This window comes from Neoarius graeffei, chromosome 6 (genome assembly GCF_027579695.1).
Source record: "Neoarius graeffei isolate fNeoGra1 chromosome 6, fNeoGra1.pri, whole genome shotgun sequence".
NCBI lineage: Eukaryota > Metazoa > Chordata > Actinopteri > Siluriformes > Ariidae > Neoarius > Neoarius graeffei.
Window position 1 is genome coordinate 89864049 of NC_083574.1, and position 22443 is coordinate 89886491.

General features: G+C 41.2%; 1 protein-coding gene across 1 annotated transcript; it reads left to right on the top strand.

Annotated features, from left to right (window-relative positions):
• Positions 1 to 8441: 8441 nt before the first annotated feature.
• Positions 8442 to 13204, top strand: LOC132888358 (extracellular calcium-sensing receptor-like). The gene is made up of 6 exons (XM_060924415.1): positions 8442 to 8635; positions 9178 to 9466; positions 10390 to 11142; positions 11240 to 11467; positions 12006 to 12129; positions 12294 to 13204. The coding sequence occupies exons 1-6, from the start codon at positions 8442 to 8444 to the stop codon at positions 13202 to 13204; spliced, it is 2499 nt and encodes an 832-aa protein (XP_060780398.1).
• The last annotated feature ends 9239 nt before the right edge of the window (positions 13205 to 22443 follow it).

A 22443-nucleotide genomic window follows, 5' to 3' on the forward strand; every position in this document is an offset into this window, starting at 1 on the left:
GTTAATAATATTAAATATGCATGATTACTATGGTCCAATATAAAGCATATTGTCGACTGGACCTGAAGCCTGATTGTAAGAGCATTTCTGTATTCAATATTTTATGTAATTTCTTTCAGTGAAAATAATTGCATTATCTAAAATAGTAAAAATTAGTGTATTCAATAGAGTAATATTCGAAATTGGCAGTTCTAAACTGTTATATTAACAGTATGCCTCCATTGTGTGATATTAAACATTATTGTGGGAATGTAAATTAAAATGGTATGTTCATAGGTGATAAAGTATGAATCACAATAAAACCACCTACGATGATACAAAAAGTGTGATAATTGGATCTTGTTATGTTTGTGTTTGTAGAAATGCATTTTCTTGAGCCCTATCTTGGCTATATTTAGTAGCAGCCTACTTCTGCTACCAACTAAAAGAGCTTTGTAGACTATTTGCCAAATATTGCTGGGTTTCACGTGACATCACATCCACCTCATTAACCTTTAGCTGGTGGTCTACCAAAGGTCATTTGACAAAGCGTTTGTACGGAGAAGGTGCATTGCTCACATGAAAAATACCTTATGCTTGCTTTGTTTTAGGTTGTTCAAATAGATCAAACTGTGAAACTGATAAGTTTCTTCAGGGTTCCCTGTGAACTAATAAAAAAGGATGAACGAACACAGGATTTCGCAAAAAGACATTGAGAAAGATGGCTTTTGAACCGCTCACTGAAATCAAAGGCAGCCAAGTCGAAGCATGCTCGGGTTTGCAGTGATCACGTCGTGAAAGGTTTGCATATCCTTCTCAGCTATGTCGTTAGTGTTTTCCAAGTACTTTTCTTGCTATATGTCATTATTTTACGGTACTTTTTTTAGTCATGAAGCACTAAAGTCCCTAGCTGTTTCTTTGTTTATTCCTCACTCCTCATAAAGTCCATATGCATGAAGGTCACAACAAAATTCTTACCCAGCCATACAGTTACAATGTGCTGTGATCACTTATCTGTCTTATTTAACTAAGATCCAGATCTTTAAAGGGGTTTCTGATGATTTTTGTGAATGATTTACCTTAGAGATAAGCACCAGCACAAGTGAGAATCAAGAGTTGTTTGTTTACACTTCAACTTGCAGTGCTTCATTGTAAAGATGCAAGCAAAAAGCTTTAAAAACATACATGGGCGAAAACAATACAGGATTCATTCGGCAGTGACTTGGTCCTTTACCCAGCCACATACAAAAAAAGTTGTAAGCCTCCATACTCTTCCATGCTTTCATCTGTTTTGCGGTGTAGAAGGATGTCTGCAATACCAGATAGTTGGAGATGTCAGAGAACTCAACTGAAGGGTAGTTTTCAAGATCACATGACAAATCCTTCTTTCCCAGACTGTAGGGGTCTATTCCATTGTACATAGCAATCTTTTGAATATATCTAAAAAGAGCAGTGGCTTCTAGATTATAAGCATACTCTGATAAGTTATTGCTAGTTGTTTGCACTACGGCAGCCATTTAGACCACCAGCTATTTCACTTCAGGTAAAACTGCTAAGAAAAGTCATGTGACTGAAACCCAGCAACTTACTCCTAATACAATGCAGGAACAACAAGTCTGACAAACACTCTCTCACTACACTATATGTATTCCTCTTTTACGTACACCATTCCATGTTCTTCACAGCAGACAAATGTGTGACAAAATTATAGATTAAAAAAAACAAAACAGTATACACTTATTCTATGCACTTCTGCTGTATGGCTATTCATGTTTGTATATCATTACTGTTTTTTGTTTTGTTTTGTTTTGTTTTTTGTATAATTTTCCATGGTAGGTTTTTATGAATACCAGATGAGATTGTCGTATACTGTGTTTGTTACATTTTAAAGGAGGCATGGAAGCATCTGCATGTGTGGATCAAAACTTTAATAAACAAAAATTGAGGCATAAAACAAAACAAAATAAACAAGAAACAAGGACTAGAATCAGGCATGGACATGGAACTGAGAGTAAAATTAACACAAAACAAAGAAACTGACATAAACCGGGTTTTTAATAAGCAGGTAATCAAAGGGGAAAATGGAAACAGGTGCAGGTGATAATGACACAAAAGGAAACTAACCAATAACAAGACAAGGGAGGAGACTAAACCGAAACCAAAACAAACACATGTTCACAGAAACATAAACAGAGCCATGTGGAAGTACTTGTCATCATGCTGCGAGACTTCAGGTTTATGGGGAACGTGCTGTGCTGTAAGAGGGAATCCATGACAGAGCCCCTTCCAAAAGGTGCTCCTCCCAAAGTGCCTAAGCTGCAAAAAAACAGTGGATCCATCCCTCTAAATAAAATATCCACCAAGGTTCCTGATTCCTGAGGTAGGCATTTTCTTAAGCAGAGCAGTACACAGAGAACCAGATTCTTGTGTAGCAGCATGGGCATAAGCTCAGACATTGATTCAACCATGGACATGGACCTGAACACAGATTTAAGCTTGGAGTTTGGCATATGCATGGACTCGGGCATGGGCTCAGATTCAAACAGAGACTCAGACTTAGGCATTGACTCAGGCCTAAGCATAGTTAAGGACTCAGGCATTGGCTTTGACTCAAATTCAGGCATGGATTCAGCCATGGACTCAATTTCATGGATGGATTCAGCAGACGGAATGACATCATCCTTGACGCCAGGATGCAGGGTGAAGATCTCTTCCTCACAGTCAGGAAGCAGAGAGACAAGGTTCTCCCCAAACCAGAAGGCAGAGTAAAGATTTTGTGCTCACATCCAGGAAGCAGAGATATGTACTTGAGTGAACTTCTGTGTTTTTTTTATTTTTATTTTTATGACCTGCCATGCCTACTTCGATCAAAAGGTGTAGACTACTTGTTGCTACCTCTTATAGTGTAGGCTACAGCAGGGAGCAGAGCCTTTTTCTTACAAAGCCCCACAGATATGGAACAGCCTTCCAAGTCATGTTTAGGACTCAGACACAGCCTCAGTGTTTAAGTAAAGGCTGACAACATATTTGTTTAGTCAAGCCTTTTGTTAATAGCTTCTTATTGGGTAAAAGAGCAGATCTGGAGGGTTTTCAGGCATAGATTGTTTCAATAACTGGGATGTATGAATGCTATCACCCTCCCACTCTCACATGTTCACTCAGGTTTATTACCTCACCTGCAGTGGAGTAAGCAGGGTAAGGTAATCAGTGCAGTTTGTTTGTGTGTCTGTCTGTTAACAATCTAGCGTCTAGAAGGTTGCACCGATTGACTTCAAATTTTCAGGGTAGGTGGGCAATGGTCCGTAGATTATCTGATTAAATTTTGGGGGTAATTGGGTCAAGGTGAAGGTCAAGGTCACTGGAAAGGTCAATCTTTCGGTCAAAATAACATATTTTCCATTATAACTCAAAAACGGTTGCCGATAGATAGATAGATGTTTACTATTATGAGAGCATATAGGAACTCCTATATGGCCTTTCATTTGGCACCATAATATTTGACCTTGAGTGACCTTGAAAGGTCAAACTCAAGGTCATGGATTTTCAGAGGGCTGTAACTTGAAAACGGTTGATGATAGACAGATATTTACCATTATCAACTTATAGGAAGTGTCATATGGGCTTTTATTTGGCACCATGATCTTTGACCTTGAGTGAACTTGAAAGGTCAAACTGAAGATCATGGGTTTTCAAAGGGCTTTAACTTTAAAATAGTTCATGATAGCCATCTGTTTACCATTATCAACATATAAGAAGTCCCATATGGGCTTTCATTTGCTGCCATGACCTTTGACCTTGAATGACTTTGAAATGTCAAGCTCAAGGTCATGGATTTTCATAGGATTAGAATCTGACAGCTGATGATTGAGAAATATTACCATTATCAACAGATAGGTATAAAATAAGTACTGCCGGACGAGGTTTGTTTTGCCTGGCAACATTTGTTGACAGTGGAGTGGCTGGCCACGTTATGTCCCAGGGTGCCCTCATGTCTGCATTACCTTCTGGCTCTTCCTTTTAGTTATGCTGTCATAGTTAGTCTTGGTGGAGTCCCTGCTTGCACTCAATGCACAATGTACACTGTTCTTCAACATTAGTTGAAAATGGGGTTACCTAACACTCTCTCTCTCTCTCTCTCTCTCTCTCTCTCTCTCTCTCTCTCTCTCTCTGTCTCTCACTCTTTTGCTCTGTCTCACTCTCTCTGTCAAGGTACACATGTCACTCCTGAGATAGCAGTGATGCTGGCCTCTCCTGCTCTCTGGACCTGCCTGATCCATTTTGATGCCCTACTTCTGGCTGGAGTTCTCTGTTCCTGTGAGGATGGCCCCATATGTAGCTTTTTCTCATAAAGCTGACTGCTGTCTCTCTGCTTTCTCTCCTGTTGATTCTTCTAAAGTATCAGAAATTATGACTAAGTCCTCCTCCTTCTCATGTGTGCTGGACCCTGCACCCACTGCACTTCTTAAATCCTGTGTATCTGCTATCTCCCCTTATATTGCTCATATCAGTGTTTTGCTTTAGGCACTGTTCCCATCTGCCTCAAAATTGCTTCTGTTACACCAATACTAAAGAAACCTGGTCTAGATTCTTTTTCACTGTCCAATTACAGATCTATTTCAAATCTCCCTTTCCTAGCTAAAGTAATGGAGCGATTTGTAGCCTCTCAGCTTCATACTTTCCTTACTCATAATGATCTCTATGAACCCTTTCAGTCAGGCTTTCGCAATCTGCATAGCACTGAATCTGCTCTCTGAAGAGTTGTTCATGACCTCCTGCTCTCAACTGATGCTGGTCATCTCAATGTCCTTGTTCTCTTGGACCTCACAGCTGCCTTTGACACTGTACATCATGAGAGACTCATTTCCAGACTCTCTTCTTTTGATATTACTGGCTTAGCTTTAGCCTGGTTTCAGCCATATCTAGTAAACAGGCAACAGTTCATCTCTATTGGTGTTCATAAATCATCCACTGTTACTGTTGCTCAAGGTGTGCCTCAGGGTTCTGTCCTTGGTCCCCTTCTTTTTATATTATATATTTCTCCTATAGGCCAGATTATTTATAACCATGGTCTTAACTTTCATTGTTATAATGATGACATTCAAATCTACAACACTATTACCCCTTCCATAGCCTCTGTTCAGCTGCTAAGGACTTGCATCACTGACCTTAAACAATGGTTGCATAAGAACTGCCTTAAACTTAATGCTAGCAAAACGGAGGTTCTATTAGTAGGTACCAAAAGACAGGTTCTGAACTTCTCCAGTTTCACTATTGATGTTGATGTTGATGGTGTGTCTATTAGTCCTTCCCAAGTTATAAAAAACCTTGGAGTTCTCTTTGACTCCACCCTTACGTTTGAACCCCATTTTAAACTAATTACTAGAATGCTTTCTTTCACCTCCGCAATATTGCACGTCTCCACCCTCTTCTCTTGGAAACTGATGCCAAACTGTTGGTCAATGCATTTATTTTTTCTCATCTTGACTATTTCAATTCTCTCTTTTATGGTCTCCCTGCCACATTGCTCAATTGCCTCCAGTACATCCAAAACTCAGCAGCTAGAGTCCTCACACTCACCAAGCGCACTGCTCACATTACTCCTGTTTTACAGCAACTGCATTGGTTGCCAGTTATTTCTTGGATTAAATACAAAATCTTACTTTTAACCTATAAAGCTCTTCATAGTTTCGCCCCTTCCTATCTCTGTGAGCTAATTCACTTGTACTGTCCCTCCCACTCCCTCAGATCTTCTGTCTGTGGACTTCTGACTGTCCCACATTTTAAACTGGCATGTATGGGTGGCAGATCATTCAGTGTTGCTGCTACTAAACTTTGGAACTCGTTACCACAATCACTTCGTGACTGTTCCACTCTCTCTTCCTTCAAAGCTAACTTGAAAACTTTTCTCTTTACCTCACACTACTCTTCCTAGTTTGGCTTTTTTTTGGTAACTCCTGTGTAAAGCGTCCTTGGGTTTGTGAAAGGCACTATATAAATTGAAATTATTATTATTATTATTATTATTATTATTATTATTATTATTATTATTATATGTACAGCCCCTGATCCATCCTGATGCCCTACTTTTGGCTGATGTTCCCATCGCTTTACTCCTGTGAAGGATGGCCCCATGGTCATGGATTTTTATAGGACTATAACCTGACAGCTGATGATTGAGAAATATTACCATTATCAACAGATAGGTATAAAATAAGTACTGCCGGGTGAGGTTTGTTTTGCCTGGCAACACTTGTTGACAGTGGAGTGGCTGGCCACGTTATGTCCCAGGGTGCCCTCATGTGCCAAATGGTGCCAAATGAAAGGCCATATGGGAGTTCCTATATGATCATAATCGTAAACATCTGTCTATCGGCAAGCATCGTAAGTGTCTAGAACCATCTTTTAAGTGTACCTTCAGGACAGCCTGAAGGTACACTTAGAAGATGGTTCTGGACACTTATAGTTTTGCTACAATGGTTTAGGACTACAATTCTCATGATAGCATATTAGGACTGCAGCTGTCATTAACAGTTTTGCACTCAAGTCTCCATCAATGAACTTCAACAAAATAGACTACATGTCCTAACGATAATGAATTTTCTGGTTAAATAATTGCTTTTTTTGACCAAAGAGGGCACATTTGTAGAAGGGAGTTATTTATAAATCATGCTATTTTTTTATCAACCAAATGAGGATGGGTTCCATTTGAGTTTGGTTCCTCTCAAGGTTTCTTTGATCATCTCAGGGAGTTTGTTCTTGCGACTATCACTTCAGACTTGCTTAAGTCAGATGTTTAAAATTTATATTTTTCTTGTCTCATCTTCATCCGCTTTATCTGGGGCCAGGTCACGGAGGCAGCAGTCTGAGCATGGAAGCCCAAACTTCCCTTTCCACAGACACCTCAGCCAGCTCCTCGGGAAGAACACCGAGGCGTTCCCAGGCCAGCCGTGAGACATAGTCCCTCCAGCGTGTCCTGGGTCTTCACCAGGGCTTCCTCCCGGGGGGACATGCCTGGAACACCTCCCCAGGGAGGCGTCCAGGAGGCATCCGAAAGAGATGCCCGAGCCACCTCAGCTGATTCCTCTCGATGTGGAGGAGCAGCGGCTCTACTCCGAGCTCCTCCCGAGTGACTGTGCTTCCCACCCTATCTCTAAGGGAGCGCCCAGCCACCCTGCGAAGGAAACTCATTTCGGCCGCTTGTATCCGCGATCTTGTTCTTTCAGTCATTACCCAAAGCTCATGACCATAGGTGAGAGTCGGAATGTAGATCGACCAGTAAATCGAGAGCTTCGCCTTTTGGCTCAGCTCCTTCTTCACCAAGACGGACCGGTAAAGCGACTGCATCACTGCAGAGGCTGCACCGGTCCGCCTGTCGATCTCAAGCTCCATCCTTCCCTCACTCATGAACAAGATCCCGAGATACTTAAACTCCTCCACTTGAGGCAGGACTTCTCCACCAACCTGGAGAGGGCAAGCCACCCTTTTCTGGTCGAGAACCATGGCCTCAGACTTGGAGGTGCTGATTCTCATCCCAGCCGCATAATTTATTTTTTTTTCCTGTAAATCTGCTTTGCGACAATGTCAATTATTAAAAGCACTATACAAATAAATTGATTTTTGAATTGATTTATATGTATGTTGTGGTGGAAAAGTGTAATAAAATGCCAGGCTGTTAGGAAGAAACAAACAGAAATATGAATTTATTGAGAAGATGAATTCAAAGTATACCACTTGCAAGGGGGCTTTCTTGAATGAAAGAATTTCACCTGGAGAAGAGCACTCTGCCTTTCCACACCCAGCATTATATACTTGTCAAAATAGCATAATAGCACAACAGATACCTTCTTAATCTCAGGGTGTCCTGTCTTAGCACTCCTCTATCATAAAACACTGCCTCAGCATGTACACATGTTTTACTAACCAAGAAAATAGAACACAAACAGCATTCTTCATCTTATTTAAACATGAGACACAGTATCTGACCTTCTAATTATCTAAGATGCATGAGTTCTCTAAAAAATATATTTTTCCCCTACACAGTGTCTCTGAAGCTTACCTTTCTAAAGATCACAAAAAGCATAAGGAAAATCTAAAAATTAGGTTTTCCTCTACAATGTATACTTGCTACTAGCTGTCTCCTCTCCAAAGAGGAGCACCATCTATTTCCCCACTGGTCAGTGAAAACATGATGCAAGTAGAACAATGCAAACAGATTGGCACAGGCAAGACCAGTAATAGTGGCTGTAAATAATTTGTGTGGTCTTTGTTGAATTAATTAAACCAGATATAACTGAGAGTTGAGAGTTTCAGGTAGCATCCTTAATGACATTATAAATCTCACCACCTCTCTGATTTGTCCAGAGTGAACAGTCACACCCAGAACACTCAGATCCTGTCTATAAATATATGAAGACTATATGGTTTGAGGAGTGCTCGAGCAAAACCACTGGATGGACTTTGTAATGTTATTCCTTGTACTATTCCTTTCTCTTAGCCTGACAAATGGAGAAAACTGCCACATTCTGGAAGACCCAGAAAATCCTCTGTTATCCAAAGACGGAGATGTGATAATTGGAGCTATTTTTTCAATACATCGTGGAACACAGATGCAGTCACTGACATATACTGTAAAACCTCAACCTTTAATCTGCATTAGGTTTGTTGTAGTGGAAATGTTAACACTGTGATCATTTTGGGGAATCTGTATTTATCTGCATTATAATAATCTGCATTTGTCTATTACAATCCTTCTAGTTTTCATTTTATATTAAAAAAGTAGGGCAGCACGGTGGTGTAGTGGTTAGCGCTGTCACCTCACAGCAAGAAGGTCCGGGTTCGAGCCCCGTGGCCGGTGAGGGCCTTTCTGTGCAGAGTTTGCATGTTCTCCCTGTGTCCGCATGGGTTTCCTCCGGGTGCTCCGGTTTCCCCCACAGTCCAAAGACATGCAGGTTAGGTTAACTGGTGACTCTAAATTGACCATAGGTGTGAATGTGAGTGTGAATGGTTGTCTGTGTCTATGTGTCAGCCCTGTGATGACCTGGCAACTTGTCCAGGGTGTACCCCACCTTTCGCCCGTAGTCAGCTGGGATAGGCTCCAGCTTCCCTGCGACCCTGTAGAAGGATAAAGCGGCTAGAGATAATGAGATGAGATGAGATTAAAAAAGTAAATTTCATACAATTTTTTATTTATACTTGTAGAATGGACCTCAGGGAATTCCGCCTTGCTCAGACCATGACTTTTGCAATTGCTGAAATCAACAGAAGCAACAGCTTGCTCCCGAATATCTCAGTTGGTTACAAGATTTATGACAATTGTCTTTCAAGTTTGTTATCTATGAAGGCTGCCATGGCTTGGATGAATGGTCGGGACATAACAGCGGATGATGCCTGCTCTGGAGAAGCAGTAGTACAAGCCATCATAGGGGAGTCAGAGTCTACTCCTACTATAGCACTCACAAGAGCTACAGGGCCTTTTAAGATCCCAGTGGTAAGGCTCAATGATTTTAAGAATAATTTTGGAATCATTTATTTAACAGTCACAGAACACACTTGAAATATGCATGAGATGATTATCTTCATGTCGAGAGAAGTGTCTGCATTTAAGCCATTTTATGTTTATTTTTAATCTATTTACTTATCATCAATCCTCTGATATGAGTCTCTTTAGCCTCAAAAAGTAAGAGAAACTCAATATTACTTTAAGACTCAGTTCTATTAAAGAGGTTAAGTATAGTAATTATGTTCAATATTCCATTAAATGTGCATGTTTATCTTGGATATCTACTTGTTTTTGAGCAATGTATGTTATGATTATGGGTGGCTCAGTAGTTATCATTGGCACATCACAGCCCCAGGAAGCTGGGTTCAATACTCTGCTCAGCTTACTGTCTGTGCAGAGTTTTGCATACTCTCTCAGTGTTTGCATGGGTGTCTTCTGGGTTCCCCAGTTTCCAGTAACTGTGTATTAACATGCATATTGACAGATTGGCAACACTAAATTGCCCTTATGTTTAAAAGAGTGCATGAATGTGTCACATGTTTGCCTTATGCCCAGTGTTTCCAGGATTCGCTCTCTGTCCACCACAAACCTGACCAGGTCAGAGTGGTGAAACTAACTGAATGAATGTTATTCTTATGATCAGCATCATTTACATGATTGCACTTTTGCATTTAGTGTATATAATCGATAATAATCATTGTTTTCCACAAATTATAAATTTTCTTTTGTGGTCTTCAGTTTGATGTTAGTTGTTATTTTCTGTGTTAAAACAAGCTCCATCTAATTTTTCTTGCAAGGACCAAGTACACACATTTATTTAAAATAAACAAACAAATAAAAAAGACATTTGGTGTAGGATGCACCAAAACAGGCATGATTTATTTTTTTTTAAACTGTCTTTCTGTCCTCAGATAAGTCATGCTGCCACATGTGACTGTTTGAGCAACAGAAAAGAGTACCCTTCTTTCTTTAGGACCATACCAAGTGACTACTACCAGGGTAGAGCACTGGCATATCTGGTCAAGCACTTTGGCTGGTCTTGGGTGGGAGCTGTGCACAGTGATAATGACTATGGTAACAACGGAATGGCCATTTTTCTGAATGCAGCCAAAAAGGAGGGAATATGTGTTGAGTACTCTGAGAAGTTTGACCGGTCACATCCTGCCAAAATGATTAAAGTGGCTGATATTATTAAGAAAGGCACAGCCAAAGTAATTATATTATTTCTTGCCTACTTTGATATGAACTTCCTAATAGAACAGCTTATTCTAAACAATCTTACTGGATACCAGATGATTGGTGTTGCATGGATTTCTGCTGGCGGTTTAGTATCACCAGCAAATTACAAGGTCTTGGCTGGAGCCATTGGTTTTGATGTGGGAAAACTGAAGTTTGATGGTTTTGATGACTATGTTGTTAATGGATTTTGGCAAACGGCATTTCCTTGCTTGCAAACAGAAGGAAACGTTTCTCAACCTGAAAACAACTGCAGCAAATATGAAGATATTATTCAATTTAAAAATTACAGTAAGGATGTATCAGAATTGAGATATGTAAATAATGTCTACAATGCAGTTTATGCTGTGGCACATTCTCTCCACAACCTGTTGGGATGCACAGAAAACCAGAGTTGTGAGAAAAACAAAACAATACAATCATGGCAGGTAAGAGAAAGAATAAAAGGAATGCAAGCTATTTCCATGGCTGATTTTGTCATAGTTGTTTATTTATTTATTTGTTTGTTTGTTTGTTTGTTTAAAGGTTGTTGAATCTCTAAAAAGGGTAAATTTTACCACCAAAGCAGGAGACCGGATTTGGTTTGACAGCACTGGGGCAACAACTCCAAAGTATGAAGTTGTGAACTGGCAACAAGGGTACAATGAAGAAGTGCTGTTAAAGGTTGTGGGCTATTATGATGCCTCTCTGCCAACTGGACAACAATTTGTCCTAAATGATAAAGACATAGTCTGGGCTGGAGAGAAAACAGAGGTACATGCATTGTTTATTAATGAAATATAATGTAAACTTATATATATATATATATATATATATATATATATATATATATATATATATATATATATATATATATATATATATATATATAATTTTTTTTTTTTTTTTTTTATTAAATCAGACCTGGGCACCACACATGGGAGCTAGCATGTTCTCCCTGTGCCTGCATGGGTTTCTTCCCATGGTCCAAAGAATTGCAGATTAGGTCAAATGGCTACTCTAAATTGCCCGTGGGTGTGAATGTGAGTATGGATGGCTATTCTTTTGCCTGAAGTCAGCAAAATGGATGGATATATCAGGCCCTGTATAAAATTCTGCTTATATTGCACATCCTGGAATATACATGAAACATTTTAAATTAATATTATGCATCAATGTAAAAAGCCCAAAGCTGTAAAGCTGCTTGGATTTCATTTGTAAACAAACAATTCTGTCTTAACAGCTGCATAAAATTGTCTGCTAAAACCTTATAATTCAAAATGTTGTAGCCATGATATATTGTTCATATTAGAAGCCAAGGTCTGTGTGCAGTGAGAGCTGTCCTCCAGGAACCAGGAAAGCTGCACAGAAAGGAAAGCCTGTCTGCTGCTATGACTGTATACCATGTGCAGAGGGAGAGATCAGTAACCAGACAGGTAATTTCAGCTTGACCAAGTTTCAAAGACGAGTTGTGAATTATACATTGTGTATCCTCATTTTATTATTTAGAATACAGTTCCTCAACAATGGTATTAATAAATAAAACCATGAAGGTATTTTATTTTCCTTCCTAATGATAATAACCATGATTATTTTGCAGATTCAAATAACTGTGAGCAGTGTCCAGAAGAATTTTGGTCTAATGCTGTCAGAGATAAATGTGTGTTAAAGGTTATAGAGTTTCTTTCATTTACAGAGGTTATGGGGATAGTATTGGTCCTTTTTTCTTTGGTGGGAGCTATAATAACTGTGTTAGTAGCTATTTTATTTCTAATAGAAAAGGACAGCCCCATAGTTAAGGCCAACAACTCAGAGCTGAGCTTCCTGCTGCTGTTCTCCCTGACTCTGTGTTTCCTCTGTTCACTTACTTTCATTGGACGGCCCTCTCAGTGGTCCTGCATGCTGCGCCACACAGCATTTGGGATCACCTTTGTCCTCTGCATCTCCTGTGTTCTAGGGAAAACAATTGTGGTATTAGTGGCTTTCAGGGCTACACTTCCAGGCAGCAATGTCATGAAATGGTTTGGGCCTCTACAGCAGAGACTCAGTGTACTTGCATTCACTCTCATACAAGTCCTTATTTGTGTAATTTGGTTAACAGTTTCTCCTCCTTTCCCCAAAAAGAACATGAATTACTACAAAGAAAAGATCATATTAGAATGTAACTTGGGCTCAGCTATAGGTTTCTGGGCTGTGCTAGGTTATATTGGACTTCTTTCTTTCTTGTGCTTTGTTTTAGCTTTTCTAGCTAGAAAGTTGCCAGATAATTTTAATGAAGCTAAATTCATCACATTCAGCTTACTCATATTCTGTGCTGTGTGGATTACCTTTATTCCAGCTTATGTCAGCTCGCCTGGAAAATTTACTGTAGCTGTAGAAATATTTGCTATTTTGGCCTCCAGTTTTGCTCTACTATTCTGTATATTTACACCTAAATGTTATATCATTCTGTTTAAACCTGAACTAAACACAAAGAAAAATATGATGGGTAAAGCATCTAAATCACTTTGAGAAACAAGTTGTTCAAATCTGTAAACAAATACATTGTCATTTATGGTTATGGGAATAGTATTGGTCCTCTTTACTTTGGTGGGAGCTATAATAACTGTGTTAGTAGCTATTTTATTTCTAATAGAAAAGGACAGCCCCATAGTGAAGGCCAAAATCTCAGAGCTGAGCTTCCTGCTGCTGTTGACTCTGTGTTTCCTCTGTTCACTTACTTTCATTGGAGAGCCCTCTCAGTGGTCCTGCATGCTGCACCACATAGCATTTGGGATCACCTTTGTCCTCTGCATCTCCTGTGTTCTAGGGAAAACAACTGTGGTTTTAGTGGCCTTCAGGGCTACACTTCCAGGCAGCAATGCCATGAAATGGTTTGGGCCTCTACAGCAGAGACTCAGTGTACTTGCATTCACTCTCATACAAGTCCTTATTTGTGTAATTTGGTTAACAGTTTCTCCTCCTTTCCCCAACAAGAACATGAACTACTACAAGGAAAAGATCATATTAAAATGTAACTTGGGCTTAGCTATCGGTTTCTGGGCTGTGCTAGGTTATATAGGACTTCTTTCTTTCTTGTGCTTTGTTTTAGCTTTTCTAGCTAGAAAGTTGCCAGATAATTTTAATGAAGCTAAATTCATCACATTCAGCTTACTCATATTCTGTGCAGTGTGGATTACCTTTATTCCAGCTTATGTCAGCTCGCCTGGAAAATTTACTGTAGCTATAGAAATATTTGCTATTTTGGCCTCCAGTTTTGCTGTACTATTCTGTATATTTACACCTAAATGTTATATCATTCTGTTTAAACCAGACCTAAACACAAAGAAAAATATGATGGGTAAAGCATCTAAATCACTTTGAGAAACAAGTTGTTCAAATCTGTAAATAAATACATTGTCATTTCAGCTGAAGAATGTTGAACTTGATCAAATAAATGTCCAATATAATCAACTAAACAATATTAAAAAAAATCTAATTAAATCTTTTAAGGATTTTTTATTCGAACTAATTAAACTGATAAATAATCAGAATTGTGTCTTATTATCTCCGCCCACATAAATATATTTTCTATTCAGCAACATACATGTTTATAATCAGGAATGTAATACAATTATCTCATTGGCACTAACAATTTGTGAGAGGTAATTTTTCTTTAAGAATTGGGAAGGTAAAAGTGATGTCTTCTCATATTAATAGGCCCCACTATATGTAAGCATCAACAAACAAACCAACCAATAAAAATGTCATGACAAAATAAACTTCACAAAAAAAATATGATTGTACTTGCTGATGGATGATGCTCTACTTTTAAAATGCATCTGCTATGGTCTCCATGAAATCAGCAGAGGGCACTGAATACTGATATTTAAAAACACTAGCTCATGCACTAGGCAAACATTTCTCAAACAAATGTTACTCACATGAAAAGCCCAATGTGGCATTGCTGGTACTCATCATTCCCATCTTTCCAACTCAGAGAAGCTCATTTATGGTGGTAGCCTTTTTTTTTCTTTTTCTTTTATTTATTTATTTTAAATATTGCTCATGGTTACTGAGAAGTTGCCCATCAAAGCAAACAGCAGTCTCGCGATTGTGCACCTCAGCTGGATCCATGTTGACAGGCAGAGCCTTCTGTATGTGACTGATAGCCATCTCATTACTACATGTTTATTATGATGACATTTTAACTAATCAAGACCTCTTTTCTAATATCACCCAAACCAGGATAAAACCCACCTCACTACTATGGCACAAACATCTGTTCTTGTTAATACATGGGGGAAAGGCAGGACAGAAACATGATTCATCCCACAACTCAGTTGATTCAAATCATCCATCCATCCATCCATCCATCCATCCATCCATCCATCCATCCATCCATCCATCCATTATCTGTAGCTGCTTATCCTGTTCTACAGGGTTGCAGGCAAGCTGGAGCCTATCCCAGCTGACTATGGGCGAGAGGTGGGGTACACCCTGGATAAGTTGCCAGGTTATCGCAGGGCTGACACAGAGACAAACAACCATTCACACTCACACTCACACCTATGGTCAATTTAGAGCCACCAATTAGCCTAACCTGCATGTCTTTGGACTGTGGGGGAAACCGGAGCACCCGGAGGAAACCCGCGCAGACACAGGGAGAATATGCAAACTCCACACAGAAAGGCCCTCACCGGCTGCTGGGTTCAAACCCAGAACCTTCTTGCTGTGAGGCGCCTCGTAAACAAATCAGTTTAAAGTAAACTTTGGCATATCTAAAAGAAAATATCTGCCAGCTTATTTATCTGGGTGTGATAGACTGATGTCTGAGTCTGATTTGCCTGCAAACAGCCCACAGACATCATTTGTGAGCTGGGAGATGAAAGGCATCCCATCGTCTGTGAGCAGATCTTTGGTCATTCACGACTGTATCATATCACCTCGACTTTTACTAACACTCTGTAAATGTTTGGGAACTGAGGAAATCAATTGCTGAAGTGTTCAAAGTGAAATGTTGTCCCCATTCTTGCCTGACATAGGATTTCAGTTGCTTAACAGTTTGTAGTCTCCTTTGTCACATTTTGGATTTCATAATGCACCAAATGTTTTCAGTGGGTGACAGGTTTGGGCCATCGGCAGGTAAGTTTAGCACTCGGTCTTTTACTACTGAGCCATGCAGTTGTACGGTAATACATGCAGAAGACAGCTTGGCATCATTTTGCTGAAATTAGTATATAACATAGGTATATATCATTCAACATTAACCCTTCATGCAGATGAGTAAAATTGATCATTTTGCCTATATTTTTTGAAACAGCCAAACCTAGAGTATCTATGGTTCTACACATTGCAGAATACTCATTCATGGCTTAAATTAAAGAATACACTTGGGCCATCAACTACAGTCACTTAAGATGTTTTATTATGTTCATTTTAGATTCAGTTTTGGAGCAGAAAGAAAAAAAGTCATAAGAATAATAAATACTTTTTTTTTTAATATGGAGTGTAGAACTGGATTTTGAGATGCCTAGCAAACTAAACATTTCCTGATTCAACATCTTGACAGAATGTGTATGAATTTTGAAGCAGATAGGCAAAGGTTTGCAAGTGTTTCACAACAATTTTCATATGGTAGCTTTAGACATATCCAAAACCTATATTACTGTTATTTATCCAAAACCTATATTATTGTGCTGTTATTACCTTCTACACCAGACAGGGAGAGCGGTGGCTAAAACAATGACTCAGTAGTGTTCTCTTATGCAGGAGCCTAGGCACCTGTGTTCAGTTTGAAAGTGGCCAATCCGCATGTCCTTTTAAACCAGAGCATGAGTAATATTGGCTAAAATGGATGCCAATCACATAAGGGGAACCAGAAACAAGAAACAGCCATGTTTGTCAAGGCACGTCTATTGACCCTTCCCGCTCACGTGACCTTCGTAAACGCGACCGCCATTTGGGACATGAAGTGGACTTCGGTTCGAATCGGTTTGAATGCAAGGAAGACGACAAATGAAAAACATAAAAGAAAAAGGAGCGAGATGCAGAAAACACCTTCACTATCCAGCAACATAGGGCATTTACAGGGCGAGCAGAGGGAGAGGTATTTGCAAAAATTGAGGTTAGCAGGCTTAGAGAACGACGTTTACCTGCTTCCACCAGGATTGTTCACTGACGTTCGGAAGTACACGAAGCCCTCATCTTTACCTGACTTTGGCCCACATGATCTGTATACCTATGTCGTTAAAAACCCATCGCCATACACAGGTATTGATCTGAAAGCGTATAAGAGTTTGGATGCCTACAAATATTTTGTGTCAGGCTGCACAGCAAAATTGGAAGTGTTGTTTTGAGTTAATTTTACTGGGGTTAATTATTCCGGAGTTAACCGGAGTCACTGGGTGTTGATTGTGGCGTTAGTTTAACACTGGAAGTGCTCAAAAAGCTCTATGGATGGTGTTGTTTCTAAGAGTTAACTGCTTAACACATTGTGAGAGTGACTTTCCACATCCGGTTTCATTGGGCTTCATCAGTTTGGACAGCGGACATCTTGCGTTCTTTCCCAGCCGCGAAAATATCATGTCTTAAAAAGGTAAGAATATATAATTGTGAGGTTGATTATATTTCCAAGAACGTTTTAAATAGGTTGGCTAGCTAAGAGGGTAGAGGTTTAAGCTGTTTAAACTAGGCATACAGCAAACTTTGTGTTTGAGCTATAGGCTACTCATTAGCGTTTATGGTTGATTATCAACCATAAACGCTAATGAGTAGAATCTGTAGCATACATAGCATATATATACTACATCATGTACAGGCATCCTAATATTCCCACTATTTTCTTTTATGCCAAATGAAATGCGTTTTGAGCATGTATAGCTAGTCTATGCCATTAGACTATGGTTTTGAATAAAGGCGGGAATGGGGAGTGGGTAGCTGCTAGCTAGGGTTCTAGAATCTATCGTGGTCTATTTGAAAATGCAACGGTTGCCACCATCTTTTCTTTCTGCAGGCTTTCATGAGCCAATATTGCTCACGTAGCATGTAGTAATTATACTATAAGTAGAAGTAATGTGTGTGGTCTAGCAGACTACTACCACCGCAAATTCTTCTGAAAAGGTAAGAATCATTTACTAGAGAGAGCCTTTTAGCGAATGGTCTGTCCTTTCCCTTTATCAGTGTTCATGAGCCTTGCTAATGGGAACTCCATCAGGGCTAGCAGTCAGGATTATCAAAGCATATTCCAGCCTTCAATGTCGGTACTCGTTTCTTTCGTTGGGCAGAAACAGCAGTATTAGAAGAAATAAGGCGCTTTAATATAAGTTGTTTGACCTGGAGATGTCAACAACGTTTATGCTTTATTGTGGTCAAATTCAGCCTGGTCCTTGCATTAGAGCAATGCCTCTACATCAATGTAGCATACTAAGCAGGCCTAGACATTAAGCATTTACCACTGGTGGCCCATTGGGCCAGTGGAATTGAAAAGTTACTGGCCCGAATGCGCGCGGTACCCAAACCATGGCTGCCACAGGCAGCCGCTGCAAGCACCACAGGTGCTTGCACAAAGAGGGGGGTCCGGGGGCCTTCCCCCAGAAAATTGATTTTCCAATTCATATTCGTGCATTCTGGTGCATTTTAAGGTGAAATTAATGAAATTAAGATTATTCATATTTTGCTAACATTAGTAAATCTTTGTTTGTTCACATTGATATTTTATTGTTTGCATTTCTTGTTCTATCAATTTCTTAGTTACATTTAAAAATTTCCTTTGTTCTTGTTCTCTGTTCGTTTAACACATGCTGTTGATTACTGTTTTACATTAACAATTGTTTGTATAAGTTTTAGAATAAGCTAAGTTTTGCCTCACCATGCAACTAACTTGTTTATAGAATAAGCTTTGCCTGTAACCCACCCTGTGTGATGGAGACATATTTTCCTTTTTTGTCATGGTTTCAACTTTGGCTCATATATTCTCAACATTGTAGATATTGAATTCTCTCCACTATAGATATTCTAATAGAAATAGAAGTACAATGAACTTTTTAAATACACCTTTTTATAATAGCCACAAGGCACACACAGGCCAGTCCCAAGTCTGGATGAAAGGTGAGGGTGGCATACTAACCTTTATCATGCTGGATTTAAATGGGCATTTTTATTGCCCATGAAGAAGTTTTATTTCTTAATTAATAAAATATCATGAGAATCACTGACAAACCATACATTTCCTGAAAGGGTGGACTTTGGGAAATAATCTAGTGAGATTTTTGCAAAGCCTTACCTGCTCGGGGGTGATTTATAACCCTAATTACCTGTTAATTAGCTTATTAACAGGCATGCTCAGGTGAGCCAAAAAGGGGTGAAATGTTGTATTTTTTTTAATAAGACAAGATATAAACACCAAATTTTCAGGATATGTCCTTGGGGGAACTAGTAGTACATTTTTGCAAATTCAGCTCATTTGCATAAACCGTTGCCATGGCAACAGCAGATACCCGAGCAACTGGGGGTATACTGGGTTTAGCATGGTCTGGTTGTACCAGAGAGGGTCAGAATAGTTATTTTTGTTGTAATGAACTAATGTAGACCTAGTTTGGCTATTTTGATAGATTTCATCATCTTTGGATATTTGAATAATATAATATATGGGATCAGATCTAATTTACCACATTATTTTATCTGTTCTTCTATTTCAGTCATAGCAACCAACATTTATACTTCATTCTTTGATCACTAAAAGTTGATACACATGTAGCCATATTTCTTAGCAGTGTATCCTGAAATGGATATTAATATACAAAGTCTGAACGATTTTACACCATCTGAAGCTAAAGCGCGTGTGTTGAAATGCTGACGATTTGGCACGTTGTAAACCGAGCATGATGTCGCATGCTCTGATTGGCTGCTGAGTTCAAAATGAAGCCATTCGTTAACACCTGATAGTTAATTTATGCACGATCGCATTTAAACTGTTGACCTGACCTTTGGCCAGGTTAGGGAGCATGGAGTTTGAACATATTTCTATTTGAATTTCACCGTTCTTATGGTCTCCTTGCCACAACTGTCTTCTTCTACAAGATGATATTTTCCTGCCAAAATGACGCTTCTGAACAGCGCCGAAGATGCACGAAGACGACACACTCCTGCGGAGGAGCGGAGCGTGACGAAAACAAAGATGGCGGACCTCGTATCGAAAAGGTGCATTTTACGAACAATTTCTTCACAATTCTGGGTAAAATATGAGTAATAAAATTTGTTAATTGGTATCGAAAATGTACTGGCCCGCCCGGGCCACTGTTTGGCCAAATTTAGTGGCCCGAACTGGCCCAAAAGATGTAAAAAACACCGCCGGGCCATCGGGCAAGTGCTAATGTCGAGCCCTGCTAAGGCTGTGACTACATTGTAATAGATGGTTTCTGCTGTTCTCTGAATGTTTCTTTATTATCCGTACAAATATAGGCTACCTGATATGTTAATCCCTTAATGTTGTGTATTAAATGGACTGCATGACCACAGTAGCCATTCCTGCTTTCTCTCGGAATGTTCGTGTTCGGCCAGAGAAACATTTCAGACACATTGTCAATACATTGAGAGAAACGGACTTGGAGATTTTTCAGTGTAGCGAGAATAGCGTGTGGGTGGAGCACAGAGGACGGCAGGACAGAGATCAAGGTTCTCACAAGGCTTTATTGCTGAACTTTTCAGTCTAGCAATATTTTAAACTAAGCAGGCAGAGACACACACACACACACACACACACACACACACACACACACTGTCGGCTCTGCCGGCGAAGAAGCCCCCTTCCGCTCTCCCTTTCCCTCCTTAAGTAGGGCGGTTTACTGGGGAGAACACACACAAAACACAGGTTAATTACACTCAGGTGAAGCGATTCTGCCACTTACCTTCCCCAACTCCGCCCTCCTGTCACAGACCGGCGCTTGACCACTCCCCCGCTGCCACATACCCCCACCGCCCGACTCAGGCCGGGCGCCCGTCCGGCCCGCAGCCGACTCCCCCCCCCCTTGACGGGAGAGGAAGTCCGCCACGACCATCTGCGCCCCCGGCCTGTGGACCACCTTGAAGTTGAAAGGTTGGCGCGCCAGATACCAACGGGTGATCCGTGCGTTGGCATCCTTCATGCGGTGGAGCCACTGGAGGGGCGCGTGGTCCGAACAGAGGGTGAAAGAGCGCCCCAGCAGGTAGTAACGGAGGGCAAGGACCGCCCACTTGATGGCCAGGCACTCTTTCTCGATAGTACTGTAGCGCCCCTCACGCACTGACAGCTTCCGGCTGATGTATAACACTGGGCGGTCCTCTCCCCCCACCTGCTGGGACAAAACGGCCCCCAGCCCTCTGTCCGACGCATCCGTCTGTAACAAAAAAGGGAGAGAGAAGTCAGGGGAGTGCAAAAGTGGCCCCCCACACAGTGCAGCCTTTACCTCAGAGAAAGCCCGCTGGCACTGCTCCGTCCACTGGACCGGATCTGGCACCCCCTTTTTAGTGAGGTCAGTCAGCGGGCTGGTGACGTCCAAATAATTAGGTATAAACCTACGATAATAGCCAGCCAGCCCCAGGAACTGTCTCACCCCCTTTTTGGTCTTGGGTCTCGGGCAGGCCGCAATCGCTGCTGTCTTATTAATTTGGGGACGCACCTGCCCGTTACCCAAGTGGAAGCCCAGATACCATACTTCCACCCGCCCAATCGCACACTTCTTCGGGTTGGCAGTGAGCCCCGCCCGCCTCAGCGACCTAAGGACGGCCCTCAGGTGTTGCAGGTGCCGCTGCCAGTCATTACTATAAATAATGATGTCGTCTAGGTACGCAGCCGCGTAGGTGGCGTGGGGCCGGAGGACCCGGTCCATCAGCCGCTGAAACGTAGCGGGCGCCCCAAACAGCCCAAACGGAAGTGTGACGAACTGGTGTAAGCCGAACGGTGTGGAAAAGGCCGTTTTCTCCCGGGATAATGGAGTCAAGGGGATCTGCCAATATCCCTTCGTCAAATCCAGTGTTGAGTAAAAGCGAGCCGTGCCTAGTCGATCGAGCAGCTCATCGATACGAGGCATTGGGTACGCGTCGAATTTAGACACCGTGTTGACTTTTCTATAGTCCACACAGAACCGGACCGAGCCGTCGGCCTTAGGAACTAAGACCACCAGGCTGCTCCAGTCACTGTGGGACTCCTCGACGATGCCCATTTCGAGCATGGCCTGAAGTTCTTCCCGAACTACCTTTTTTTTGTGTTCGGGTAATCTATAAGGACGGCTCCGCACTACCACCCCCGGGGGCGTCTCTATGTGGTGTTCTATGAGGTTAGTGCGACCGGGCAGGGGCGAGAATACATCCGAAAACTCGGCCTGCAACTGGGCGACCTCCGTGAGTTGGGTCGGGGAGAGGTGGTCTCCACAGGGGACCGGAGAGGTACGAGATGCCAATGTCCCTTTTTGGACCTCCGGCCCCAGCTCCGCCTTCTCCGGAACTACCGACACCAACGCCACGGGGACCTCCTCATTCCAGAGTTTTAACAGATTGAGGTGGTAGATCTGTAGCGCCCCCTCCCTGTCCGTTCGCCTAACCTCATAGTCGACGTCCCCAACTCGCCGTGTGACCTCAAAGGGTCCTTGCCACTTGGCGATTAATTTGGAGCTCGACGTGGGCAACAGGACGAGTACCTTATCTCCCGGAGTGAACTCTCTAAGGCGCGTGCCCTTGTTGTACAGGCGTGTTTGCCATTCCTGGGCCTGGCGCAAATTCTCCTGAGTTAGGTG

Bases quoted from the DNA above. Each gene is read 5' to 3' on its own strand.
- LOC132888358 (XM_060924415.1), top strand. From the start codon at position 8,442: ATGTTATTCCTTGTACTATTCCTTTCTCTTAGCCTGACAAATGGAGAA. The intron at 9,467-10,389 runs GTAAGGCTCAAT...TTCTGTCCTCAG, and splicing joins GGCCTTTTAAGATCCCAGTG to ATAAGTCATGCTGCCACATG. The intron at 12,130-12,293 runs GTAATTTCAGCT...ATTATTTTGCAG, and splicing joins AGAGATCAGTAACCAGACAG to ATTCAAATAACTGTGAGCAG.